Source organism: Pollachius pollachius (assembly GCF_949987615.1).
Source record: "Pollachius pollachius genome assembly, chromosome: 2".
Classification (NCBI taxonomy): domain Eukaryota; kingdom Metazoa; phylum Chordata; class Actinopteri; order Gadiformes; family Gadidae; genus Pollachius; species Pollachius pollachius.
In genome coordinates this window covers 48,078,514-48,092,549 of record NC_136935.1, presented here as the reverse complement: position 1 = coordinate 48,092,549, position 14,036 = coordinate 48,078,514, and the positions used below count along the sequence as shown (strand labels likewise).

The following is a 14,036-nucleotide window of genomic DNA, read 5'->3' as shown; positions in this document are numbered from 1 at the left end:
GGAGGGGCGGAGCCAGAGGCGGGGACTGACCATCCAGACCATGATGTAGGAGAGGCCGGCGATCCACACGGTGGCCGTGAAGAAGGCCACCATGAACCACTTCTCCCAGGGCTTCTTGTTGCAGTTGGGCACGGTGAGGAACAGCAGCAGGCACAGCGGCCACATGGCCAGCCACTTGAGCTTGTTGCATGCCCCCGCTGGAAGACAAGAGGACCACGCTAGCCTCGTTAGCCATTACGCTAATGAGCGGGAACACGGGAGGCTTTGTTGTCTCCCCTTTCATCTCATCAAGGAGACAAGCACACGCAGAAACGTGCAGAAGGGAAACAAAGCCGCCCGGATCGTGACGGCGGTACGGTTGTGCGATGTGGGAGTGGAGAGGGGGCCAAGAGGCAGAACGATAGGTGAGGTGGAACGAGCTCCCTGTCGATGGCAGGACCGCAGAGTCGCCCACCAGCTTCAGCAAGAGACTCCAAACAAAACGGTTCACCTCGACTCTGCATAGCCGTCCCCCTTAACCCCCAACCAACCCCCAACAACCCTCTAATGCAATTATGTATGTAGTACGTACTGTTAATGTACGCACTTATTGTATGTTGTATGCCCTGGCACTAGTCATTAGCAGTGTGGAGAATCTTATCCTAGCTATCCTTGTTGTATACGGGGAATGGGTTAACCTAGCGATTGTTAGTTCTTGGCACTTGGTTCTATGAACATCCTTACTTTACCGACAGCAATAAATATATTTCAGCTAAGATATCATGTGTGAAGGTCGTTCCATGTCATTACTAGTTAGATGTATGAAGATGAATTAGATTAATTCTATGGAAAGCTGACACTAACACATGGACATTTCCATGCGTCCATAACTTCCATCCATCCATAATCAAGCTCCGTAATCAATAATCATAATCAAGCTGCTAATCAGCTGATCAGAGTATGCAGAGTATGCTGCCCCATTTGCTTGGAACACCCTCCAGAAAGACTTTCATAACTGATCTCATTTGATGGCTTTGGCTCATTACTTTTAAGGACTTTTTATGTGGAAATATTGGACCATGTACGTGTGTATAATTCCTTACTTGAAATCCCCAAATGGTCTTTAAACTGTGGGTAAATTGTGCGTTTTGCTAGTGGGAAACTTGTATATATTGCCTGTTCTTTGCTGCCCTCTTGGCCAGGTCTCTCTTGAAAAATAGATTTTAATCAATTTACACAACCAATTTAGGTTGTGAGCTGTATTCATGCCCAACTATTTATTCCTTAATGTTGTCGTGTGTGTGTGTGTGTGTGTGTGTGTATGTGTGTGTGTGTGTTTGTGTGTCTGTGTGTGTGTCTGTGTGTTCCCATCTCTGTGATAATGAAGTATACTTTGACTTTGACTTTTGGATAAAGAAAGGTTAAATAAAGGTTAAACAAAGGTTAAATGAATAAAAAGCGACCTGGGATCCTGAAGGGCACGATGGGCCCGTCGTGGCCCTCCTCGCCGTCCCCCTCCTCGTCGTTGGCGTTGTTGTCGTTGTCCTCGTTCTCGTTCTCCGCCTCCTTGGCTGGCTCCGCCCCCTGGGCGCGGCCCCGCCCGTTCAGCCCCCGCTCGGCCCCGACCATCCCGTTCTCCAAGCCCCGCCTCTCCGGCGCCCGGGCCGCCGAGTCCGAGTCGCCGTTGGTGATGCGGTTGACGCGCGTCTCCGAGGTGTTGATCAGCCGTTGTCTCTGGAAACCATGACAACCGAACAAGAGATGGCGTCTTCCATTGCTGCCATGTGATGTTTCTTCGAAATGAAAATAAATCAATTTCAAGAGGTGAAAACCACTACCAATCGAAACGTGTCGAGGCTTTCATGTATTCCCCTGGGGTATTAAAAGGAAAAGTTCGACGACCATACTTAAGTTTTTTTTTTTCATTGGAAAACATTTATATGAAGACAATCTATTCTCAATATCACCTACATCATTGGTAAAGCAAATCAATTCGCAAAAAAATCGTTCATTTTCTATAAAACGTTTGCGTGGCATAGGATTTCCCCTTGTTCATTTGGTTGGTGTAGAAACAAAAAGAATCGTTGCTTTGGAAACGTGACGTCACACTTTAGTACCCTATTAGGGGTGGGACAAATATCGGTACAGCGACATATCGTTGCCCTTCATCGTGCGATCCGGGAATCGGTACGCTGGCAGCAAAAATCGATATTTTAATTATTAAAATAAGGCGCTGTAAACTGATTTCACTGGTCCCAGCGTCGATACTCCATTGCTTCTCGAGGTGGCGTTCCACACATGAATGAGGGAAACTTGAACGGAAGTTAACTTGCCAAAGACGAGTAACTGAAAAACTCAGTTTTGACAATGAACAACAGAGACAGAAATCTAGCACCAACTTCTTTTTATGGTATTTTGTATTCAAAGTTAGACGAATATCGTTATGTATCGTTATAGGATTGTCTAACAATATACTGATTATCGCAGTATCTGTGTATCATCGGTCGTATCGGTACGCGATACATGACCCACGACCGTCACTGGGTACCTCACAATCCATTATGGCACGCTGTACTGTAATGGATTGTGAGGTACCCAGTGTTTCCCTGGGTACTTTTGGAATAGTGTGTCCTTGTAAACAACCCTCAGACTAATCAGATCAAACTTTGTCCTCCTCACATTATTTAGCATCTATAAACTATAATTAATGTGTAAAGTGTAATGTAATCTGCCACTCACTGCATTAATTTATGGTTTTTGAAGGTGCTTTGAAGGACAAAACCCGTCTCTCCCTGCTTCAATCATTCACCCATTACGAAAATAATTTGCCATCATTACGTCTGCACGCATGTAAACAACGTAGATATAGCGATTTTTTTCATTGGAAAACATGTGCGTCGGTCAGTGTGGTGTTTGTGGACAAAATAACACTGAAATACTAAACAAAATATCTTAGCACAAAGACCCAAGGGCTGTATTACTATTGTTCACAGCTGTTCGCGGGCAGAACCGGCCGATTCTGCAACGCCAAACCGCATGTTTACCAGACGATTTCAGTAGCGGGTGTTTGGGTGAAGCTGGGACGGACTTAGCGAGGGCGCGGCCTCCTCGCTGCCTACCTCGTTGATGAGCAGGCGAGAGGCCATGGTGAGGCGCGTCCGCGGGGAGAAGTGGTCGGTGATCATGATCCTCATGCCGGCCTCGGAGAAGGTGAGCTGGTGGGGGTAGGCCGACAGCAGCTCGTCGACCATCAGCACGGATGGCGTGCAGGGGTAGGTGGCTGTGGACGGGCAGAGGGGTCAGAGGTCTTGCGCAGACCGCCGCGCCGTGCTCTGGATCCCCCGGTTGGTTTGTACGGCGCACTTTTCTCTTAAAGTGGCAAACCGTGGGGTTATGCTCCTGTTTTCTCTAAATGACGGTTAAATCTCATTGACAGTGATAACATGGCACAGTTTACTACGTTGAAGACCGTATAAGCTTTATCACCAGGTTCAAGAAGGGGGCGGTGTCTCCGTGCTCACAGGCCAGATGTGTTTCGGGGCTTTTGCTTGCACTGCTTTCAACTTGAGCTGGTTAACCGTGGGGGAAGTTTTGGTAAACTACTTGTCTCTGTATTATAATGTACTTTAATCGAACCCAGACGTCTGGTCGTTCTCCGACACTACGTGGATGTGCTCTATTACATCGGAGATACTGTTCAAAGATTGTACAAGCAAAAGATGATCTTCTTTTAAACATTTCCTAATGCTTTAGATCTCTGTCTGTGGTGGTATTTTCAACCCTTTTCGCCTCTCCTCCGCAGATTCTAATAGGTTTATCTCTGAGTGGAGCATCTTCACCTTGGTGGAAGATCTCGGAGGGTGGCAGTGGCTCAGGAGGAAGAGTGGGTTGACTTGTGGGTTCGACCCCTGGCTTCTCGCGTGTCGAGGTGTCCCTGAGCAAGACACCTCACCCTAACTGCTCTCGACTTCGCCTTGCCTGACTGACACCGCCGTTGGTGTGTGAATGTGTACATGAATGGGTGAATGTCAGGCAATGATTACAAAGTGCTTTGAGTGGCCACTGGTTAGAAAAGCGCAATATAAACACAGCCCATCTACCATCTCTGCAGGTATAACTGTATGCACATGTAGCCTGCAAGCCTTGGGGATGGAGAGGGAGACATTATGAACCACACCGATGTCCACCGACTTACATTTCTTGAGCAGGACAGCGGTGGGGTCGCAGCTGACGTTGTCCTCCAGGTCTGTGCTGCCCGTCAGCCCGTTGGTCAGGTTCGCTGAGCTCTTCTTCCTCCGGTCAAAGTAGCGTCTCGCCCGGCCATTAAACCTGAGTGTGGTGAGGGAATACAGAGTGTCCATGTTTAATTCAGTTAGCGTCACGGCCTTGGGCCAAGGAGTTTTCTTCAATGATTTGACTATCCTAATGCATACGATCCTGTTCTTGCATGGGTTGTAATTCTCCAACTGCTGCAGTAAGCGAACCGTTTCAAGAGGATTATTAGGGCTGGGCAATGATTCGGAATTATCTCTTATCGTCTTGATATTAAGATATCGACTTAGGGTGATAATGAGTCGTATAGCCTCTATTAAAACCCTGAGCAAGGCACCCAACCCTGACTGCTCCTGACGAGCTGGCTGTTGCCTTGCATGATTGACTCCATGTGAATGTGTGCATGAACCGCTTGAAAGTCGTTTTGGATAAAAGCATGAAATGCCCTAAATGTATTATCCCCTTGCATTAATGAGAAGATATGCCCTTCAAGTAATCAAAATGTTAACAAACTCAAACTCAGGTTTAAAATGGGAGAGAGAAGAACAACAATCTGATTGAAGTCTGATACCACACTTTGAAATCTCCCTATACTGCAATGGGATGACCCTCAATTTGAATGAAATGTTGCATAAAACTCCCCAGGATTCTCTTGATAATAAAGAGAATCGATAGCGAACCATATGGCCCGGCCCTGGGACTCACACAGGAACTCATCAACATGATGTTATTGTGCAAGAAAAAAAGCACCTGATTAGCATGTTACCTAACCAAACACAAACTCGTGTGGGCAGTGGGCAGCGCGAGACGGGATTACTCACTTCATGATGAGAATGTACACCATGTACATGAGGACCAGGATGAGAGACTCCCACCTAGAGATCCATAGCAGAGGGTCGTCAGTGTCATGAACCCTATCTACATCTAGCTCCACATCCATCCACATCTATCTTAGAACATCACACTCCTGCGCATCCACCCCGCCTTGTGATGCTACCTCTTGTTGCTACGTACCAGCAGACCTGCTCATCGTAGATGAACTGTTGGGAGAAGAGAAGAGCACCGGAATGGGTGTTAGTTGCTGCGATGCTACAATGATTTGCAAGATGACCTCTTATATAAATGTACCATACTTTTATTCTTATTCTTATAGGTGCTGTTGTTAGCATGTACTCCTTATGCACTTTACATTTATTTCAACGTTGTTTCTACTATTTTCTTTTCAATCTTTGGCACCAGAATTTCCTTTTTCGACAAATAAGTTCCTTCTTATCTTATCTTATGTTGTGTCATTTCTCACTGCAGTGCAGTACATCCACCATTAGGGGGCAGGACTGATGCAAAACCTAGAGGACTGATACGCTGGCTTTTGCCTAATTGTTTACCATCTCATTCTGAGGAGTTACTTGGAAATCCAAGTTTGTGTTTGGAAGTGATTTCCGCGGTGGGTCTCACAGTTTGTTTCTATATGCTCCATATGCGGAATCCCAGTTCATCCTGTGACGTCAAATCACACATATGTGAACTTGTACTCTATGCACTGCTTGTTTGTGTGTGTGTGTCTATATGTGTGAGTGTGTGTTTCTATGTTTGTGTGTGTGTGTGTGTGTGCGCACACACGCGTGGTGTGTGTGCTCGGGAAAGCACGACAATGTCAGGTCTAGCGTGTGAAGCTAATTGGAGTGAGAAATTGGTGTGTTGTTTGTATTTGTGCCACATGACAACACACGCCATTTGATTGTCCCTTGCATCTCTTAAACCTTTAAAGAACCCGGCAATAATGATACAAATGATCAAACCCTATTTTTAGAACACGCAGCACCATTTAATTTCACCTGTGCGTGTGTGTATGCAAAGGTGACGTCGTTTTTTTTACATCGGTGCCCTTTCCATCCATGTGTGTGTGTGTGTGTGTGTGTGTGTGTGTGGGGGGGGGTATATGATTGCGTGTGTGCGTGTCCGTGCGTTCAAACCTCACCGCGATGAGGGCCACGATAGAAAAGGTGTAGTACATGGAGTCCCGGAGCAGGGTCCAATGAGACAGCCTCACCGCCTGCGAGCCACAGAGAGGAACACGTTCAAAAATCCAACCAACTCTTTTCATTAATAAATCCGCGGCTCGAGGACAATAACAAGCGAGCACTGAAGTTGGAGGAGGCCCGCCCCCCCGCCACAAACACCACGCTGAATGTAAATGTAAGAGCTCTCTCCGGGGGCGACCTTGCGCATCTCACATTCATCGCAGAGGCCGGCTGAATGCCAGCCGCCCACGCAGGGAAGTGTTTATCGACTTTATGTTCGGGGATACAATGGTGGAGCCCACGACTCAGCCGTGAGTCACGCTGCTACTGTCCACGTCCGCCGGCGGCCCACACACCATGGCCGGAGGGTGGGGGCGTGAAGAATCCCCCCCAGAGGGGGCCGCTCTGAGGGTTCCCCCCCCTCCCCCCCCGGCTGGTGCGCTCACCACGCAGCGGAGCATTGCAGCGGTCCCAGGTTTGATTCCCCCTGCTATGCTACATGTGGATTCCCCCCCCCCCTCTTCTTCAACACGCTGCGAAGGTGATGTTCTGTGTGTTTTTTATATCGATATGTGCCTTTCCGTGCACATGTGTGCACATACGCACATATGGATTAACAGAATGCAGATACAAATATATATATATATATATATATATATATATATATATATATATATATATATATATATATATATAGCGCGGAGAGATGATGGAGGTGTTCTGTGGTACAACACTGTACACTTCAGTGTCTTCTTTAAATGATCCATCGGTTTGTCCTTCTTCTACAGCATCCCGGGGCACCTACACTTATTTGGGTAGTTGCTCTGATATGAATCTCCGATCTGACAGTCCTACTACGCTGTGGATGAATTCCTTGGAAGAACTTCAAGGGGCGGAGTTACGCCTTGTTTCCAGTTTGGTTTAATTGGAAGAAAACACATTTTTCATGAGTAGTTGAAGGTTCAGAAGGGGATTTTAATAACTACGCTTAATCTTTAAAGTGGCCAATTATCTACTCTGAGCAGTTAATTGCTTCGGTAGGTTTCAATCTACACGGTGTTGGTTTGAAACCTCTACTGCCCAGCCAAATGATTGGTCGAAACAAACACGAAGCTAGAGACATTGTAATGGCCCCTGTTGCTCGACGGCTCTGATATTGAAGGCATGGCTGCTCTCCGGCCCCTTACCTGAGCGGATGAGGTTAATTTCTCTGCTAAATGATTCAGTATGAATGAATGTCTTATTCAAACCAAAAGCCACCAAACAGGGTGGCCGTTCCTTTATTAAGAGGAATGAATACCTTCCCCAATGTTCAACCCCAAACACCACCACCCATCCCTACCAGCAGCTGATTCTCTCGCTCTCTGTCCGTAGTCTACCATCTGTGGTGACATCACAGTGTTCCTGAGTTTGAAGCGCCTTGAAACGCCATGCATTGTTTATTTTTGGGGGTGGAGAGTTTATCCTTTATTCTCTGTGTCACGTGCATTAAGGCACGCGGCCCAGTTCACTGGCTGGCATATGAGAGAGAGAGAGAGAGAGAGAGAGAGAGAGAGAGTTAGAGGGCAAGGGGGACAACTTTGTTAAAATAGAGTAAAAGGTATACAACAGCAGAGAGAGGGTGACCTGCTAAGAGAGAGGGAGGGAGAGAGAGCGCGAGAGAGAGAGAGCAAGATAGAGCGAGATAGTCACAAAAAGAGAGAGCGAGAGGGCGAGAGAGAGAGGCAGTACCATCATCATCATCTCTTATGCAGTCCTGTTGTTTTATGCAGCAGAAGATAGCGGCGCTACAAAGAGGCGAGAACAGCCGCCCTACATGTGGTCACGCATCTGACTGCTCGCGTGGCGGCCGATGCACTCACTGAGGAGGAGGATGCACAACAGTAAGCTAACTTCTCAAAAGATTGTGGCCCTGCCATGTCATGGGTTTTTTTCTCAGCTTCTGCAGAGATGTGCTTCTGTTGACAGAGACCTCAGTCAGCCCTCCTGCGTTGGTGATGCATGATGAGTGAATAGTGGATATTGTTGTCGTGAAGTAGGAGGGGGATGAAGTGTATTTGTTATAATTGCATGTTTTATTTTATTTTTTTAGATGCATAAAAAAATATGAACGATTTGAATATAGTGAATTAAATATAGTGTATCGATGATGAGGTTCATAAAAACGACAATTACAGCAACAACACAAAAACATATTGGACATTTTATGAGGTCATTAGTGTCACAAATAGCCATGAGTCCTTTATACATGGAGGGGGGAGGGACTTGCTACACATGGCCTAACCTCCCGATGGCAAACTACCTCACAGAGTAAAACAGACGTTTGTCTTCAGTAATGATCATTCCAAGGATTAAATGGGACACATTTTTCAGCCCGCCCCACGCCTAATCCCGGAGCATACATAATTCACTTCATCAGCATATGCAGAGCACATGTTTCTCTTATTCATGATGAGCACATTAGAGTATGCATGAGTGCGTTCATGTTTTTAACGCATTACCCCTCTGCATTTACCATGCAGATTGATAAAGCTAATGAATCCTCTCAGCATTACAGGGTGTGTGTGTGTGTGTGTGTGTGTGTGTGTGTGTGTGTGTGTGCGTGTGTGTTAGTGAGTGCGTATTTGTGACTGTGAGTGTGATATGTGTGAGTGAGTGAGTGAGTGATTGAGTGAGTGAGTATGTATGTGTGTGTGAGTGTGTGATGTGTGTGCGTGTGTGTGTGTGTGTGTAGTGTCCTACCTGGCCGGCAAAGAGGCCACACACTCCGATGATGCAGAGGATGTTGAAGACGGCCGAACCCACGATGGTGCCGACCCCTACGTCCCCTTTAGTGATGAACACCCCTGAGGGAGGAACACACACACACACACACACACACACACACACACACACACACACACACACACATATGAGTACACGCTATCATGAACAATAAAACACACACACGCACACACACACACATATGAGTACACACTATCATGAACAATAAAACACACACACGCACACACACACACATATGAGTACACACTATCATGAACAATAAAACACACACACGCCCACACACACACACATATGAGTACACACTATCATGAACAATAAAACACACACACGCACACACACAAACACACACACACACATATGAATGCACATTTAAATGAACAATAAAACACACAAACACACACACACATTAACGCACACACAAACACACAGACAAACACACATGAAAACACACGGACATACATATTAACAGACAATAGAGGACAAACAAATGCGCACACACACATGCACAAGCACACACACACACACAAACGAACACATGCATACGCACACAAACACACAGATATGCACACAAACACACACACACACACACAAACTCACACAGAAACAACAATACACATATAAACACCCACATACACACATGCGCACATACACCCAGTGCAGCATAATGAAAAAGCACTCTCCGACCGCCTGGGATGATTTGTCGCAGTTGACATATATTGTGACAGTGCAGCGCAACATTTACAACGGTGGCTTGAAGACGTCAAAGAGCTGTCACAACATACGCCTCAACCGTAGAGGCACACAAGGGTCAAGGAGAACTCATAACACACACACGCACCCCCTCTGACACACACGTACACACACAAAGCAGAAGGCGCACACTGTCTTGACTGAAGTTAGCTTAGCGTTGTGTTGCTGACGCGGCATTAAAGGGCATGCAAACCATTGCTCGGGACTGGTGCCGACAGAGAAGATTCAGAGACAGTTGTCGGCCATTGTTAATGGAAGTCACATGAAATGTCCTTGCATAGATTTATTTATCTATATATATTCATCGATGTGTATACTTCTTTCGAGAAGTATCGATGTATACTTTTTTCTGCGACAATTACGTAGCGCAATCCTACACTCGTGACGTGTAACGTGATCCCGACGGGATGTGCGTTTGTTTGTTTTGTGTTTTCTGAAAGGCACGCCGGACTCCCCACCTCACACCGCTATGGCGAGGGGTGTGTGTGTTGGAGTGTGTGTGTGTGGGTACGTAGGGGTGTGGGAGTGTGTGTGTGGGTGGGTAGGGGTTTGGTGTGGGGTTGTGTAAGGTTGTGTGTGTGTGTGTGTGTGTGTGGGAGTGTGTGTGTGGGAGTGTGCATGTGGGTGGGTAGGGGTTTGGTGTGGGGTTGTGTAAGGGTGTGTGTGTGTGTGTCGGTGCGTAGGGGATGTGTGTGTGTGTGTGTGTGTGTGTGTGTGTGTGTGTGGGTGCCTAGGGGTTTGGTGGGTGGGTTGGGGGGTTTGGTTGCACAGACGTATGCGTAGGAGTGTGTGTTGGAGTGTGTGTGTGTGTGTGTGTGTGTGTGTGTGTGTGTGTGTTTCTAATGTGTGTGTGTGTGTGTGTGTGAGTGTGTGTGTGTGTGTGTGTGTGTGTGTGTGTGTGTGTGTGTGTGTGTGTGTGTGTGTGTGTGTGTGTGTGTGTGTGGGTGCCTAGAGATGTGCGTGGGAGTATATGTGGGTCTGTAGGTGTGTGTGTGGGTGTGAGTTTGGGGGTGTGAGTTTGGGGGTGTGGGTGGGGGTGAGGAGGGGGGAGAGAGGGGTCAAAGGTGAGGGTGCACCACAGTGTTACCGATCACAGAGGTGAAGAGTTCAGGAGCCGAGCTGCCGGCGGCCATGAATGTTGCCCCGGCAACGTCCTCGCTGAGCTGGAGACGCTGGGGGAGAGAGAGAGAGAGAGAGAGAGAGAGAGAGAGAGAGAGAGAGAGAGAGAGAGAGAGAGAGAGAGAAGAGAGAGAGAGAGGGGGGGGGGGGGAGAGAGAGAGAGAGAGAGAGAGAGAGAGAGAGAGACGGATATAGAGAGAGAGAGAGAAAGAGAGAGAGAGACAGATATATATATATATATATATATATATAGAGAGAGAGAGAGACACACAGAGAGACAAGGACAGACATAGAGAGAGAGAGGTATGAGTGAAAAGTAGAACATTCATTTCTTGGATGACGGAATGCATACATTATTGGGTGTGCATGTTTTTTTATTCTCCATTGATCACAACAATATTCTCCACATTGTTTTGATGAATGAATCCAACCCACAGTATGTCTGCCTCCTCCAGGGGCGCCGAGGGCCGCGACGTTGAACCACACATACCTCACATATCTTCTCCAGGGATGGGACGAAGTAGTCATCACACACCAGGGCCAAGGCACAGAACATGTAGATGGTCTGAGAGAGCGAGAGAGTGAGAGTGAGAGAGAGCGAGAGAGAAGGAGAGAGAGAGAGAGAGAGAGAGAAGGAGAGAGAGAGAGAGGGAGAGGGAGAGGGAGAGAGTGAGAGCGAGAGCGAGAGAGAAGAAGAGAGAGAGAGAGAGAGAGAGATACAGCATATTCATAAATAATAAAGCTTTACTGATACTTTACTTTCCCTACTATCTCTTCATCTAGGGACAGTAAAAAACATCTCAGTTTAATATCCACGATAACAAAGTTTCCACAGTGAATGGATGCTGCCTCAACACGACGACATGCGATAACTAACCCTTAGGAAAACCCACCCCCCCCCACCACCACTCTCTCCTCCCTTACCACTACAAAGTGGATCTCTAAATAATCCACCGTATACATTCATACATGGAAGGCTCTTATTCACATGCATATGAACACGCCGGCGCCCTGCGTAGGGTATCGTTGCATTAGGACAACCCTGGCGGCGTTCAATAATGTATGCGGCACACATAGCGAGGGCGGACCCAGGGGTTGGGGGGGGGGGAGACACAGAGCTCAGTGAACCAGGGGAGGGCGGGCTTCTCAGGCTGAACGACTCCCTGCCGATGTCACGACCGCAGGGTCGCTCACCAGCTTCCGCAAAGGCCTCAAGACTCAGTTGTTCAGAGTTCACCTAGACTCTGCACAGCCTCCCCTCCCACGCACTCATTGTATGTTGGACGTCCTGAAGCTTAATGTATGCACTTATTGTATGCTGTATGTCCTGGACTTAATGTACGCACTTATTATATGTTGGACGTCCTGGCACTTGGAAATAGTACTTAGTTGTGTAGCATCTTATCCTAAGTATCTTTGTTGTATACGGGGAAGGGGATAACCTAGCAATTGTTGTTGATCGGCACTTGGTTCTATGAACATCCTTACTCTACCGACAGCGATATATTGTTGTTTCTCCTTCTTCTGACAAACAGACTTATGTAAGTCGCTTTGGATAAAAGCGTCTGCTAAATGCCCTGAATGTAAATGTCTCTTTACAAAGGGACATCATTGGGTTACAAAAATAATAATTTAAGCATCATATATCTACAGCATAGCTTCAAATAGATCTGCGTCAGCAGATAACAAGTGTTATTTGCACATACAGAGCAAACAGCCAAAGGAGAATGACAGATGAATACATATTGTAAGAGAACAATGGATTCACCCAACCCTGGATCATGAGCAAACCTCAGAAGAAGTTTGAGTATCAAGCACACATCGTGGGAGATTGTGTACACAAAGAAAGCGCAGAACAATCCCCACGAAGATACTCCCCGTTCCTCCCCCTCCAGAATTTAACGAGACATCTTCATTGAAATCTCAAGCTTGGTTTAAAGGTAAGAGGCGAAGCAAAATAGACTCAGGATTGATGTGATTGAATGTGTGGGCAGTTGTTGGTGCATTAACAATTCATCCATCTGTCTTTAGCCTGTAGAATGTGCCTGAAATCCATGTGCCTGACGCTGGGTGCTAATGGGCTGCTGCATGCTGGGAAAATCCAATCTTTTGAGTTGTGTGTTTACCGCGTCGAGGGATCATTTATTCCTCACTTGTTACTGCGAGAGGCCATTAAGCGCAGGACAGGAATGGTCCATCAAAGCTGCAGTCCAGAATGCAATGGATATGTGTGTGATACTAAAATAAAGCATTTGTTTTCGATGGAAACGTTAAGCAACACTACAGCTAGTTTGGTGTAATCCAGCGCCTGTAACACGCACGAAGGACAACTCTGTGTGCTTTTATTGGACGGGGAATTAACAGCAAGAGAGAATTAATGAGACTCAACACTAAACAAAAGTCAGGAGGGAACTAATCTGTCTTTTAATCTGGCTCGCAGACACCGGCGGCTACTCCACTGTGCAACATTTTACCACCAAGATAACCTCTGCAATCAAATGAGATCCATTATATTACTTTTTTCCAGAATGCAATGGATATGTGTGTGACACTAAAATAAAGCATTTGTTTTCGCTGGAAACGTTAAGCAACACTACAGCTAGTTTGGTGTAATCCAGCGCCTGTAGCACGCACTTTTATACAAAGTTGTGGGTTTGCATGCATACATGTGCAGATGTGTGTGTGTGTGTGTATGTGGGTGTACATACAAAATGTGTTTGCATATGTGTGTGTGTGTGTGTATGTCTGCATGTGTGTGCCTGCATGGTATGCGTGTGTGTGTGTGTTTGTGTGTATGTGTGATGCATGCATGCTTTAAAGACAGCTGTGTGCCCTGCTGTGATAGCACGACAGACTACAGGAGACGCTCACGTTCCGGGGGGGCGTGGCCTCATTCAAAAAGGGCCAATCCATGGATCTACCAAAGGACAGAAATGGAGGCTATTCATTCTACTCTGTCAACACATTTCAGTTCCTGGTTTCAGATCCCCGTTTCAGTTCCCCTCCAGCGTTGGATAACTGGGATAAGGGAAGCTCAGTAGGTGGGTTCAGGCCACGAAGTTCCCCCCACACATTGAGTCACATGGAGTATATGTTTCTCCCTCAAAGAAG

At 46.7% G+C, this 14,036-nt stretch overlaps 1 protein-coding gene across 3 annotated transcripts in view; it reads right to left on the bottom strand.

The window, feature by feature from the left end:
- Window positions 1-14,036, bottom strand: part of LOC307071278 (sodium/potassium/calcium exchanger 3-like) — a gene marked incomplete at its 5' end in the record, with an annotated part of 44,475 nt that overhangs the window by 2,952 nt on the left and 27,487 nt on the right. For 2 of the 3 annotated variants that reach the window (XM_079730260.1, XM_079730261.1), the window contains 10 exons: window positions 31-197; window positions 1,443-1,713; window positions 3,099-3,259; window positions 4,175-4,308; window positions 5,073-5,126; window positions 5,266-5,291; window positions 6,230-6,304; window positions 9,015-9,118; window positions 10,894-10,978; window positions 11,416-11,490. In XM_079730260.1, coding sequence (XP_079586386.1) covers window positions 31-197; window positions 1,443-1,713; window positions 3,099-3,259; window positions 4,175-4,308; window positions 5,073-5,126; window positions 5,266-5,291; window positions 6,230-6,304; window positions 9,015-9,118; window positions 10,894-10,978; window positions 11,416-11,490 — 1,152 coding nt within the window. Of the gene's footprint in view, window positions 1-30; window positions 198-1,442; window positions 1,757-3,098; window positions 3,260-4,174; window positions 4,309-5,072; window positions 5,127-5,265; window positions 5,292-6,229; window positions 6,305-9,014; window positions 9,119-10,893; window positions 10,979-11,415; window positions 11,491-14,036 lie in introns of all 3 variants that reach the window. The other variant, XR_013811621.1, reaches the window with a different exon arrangement.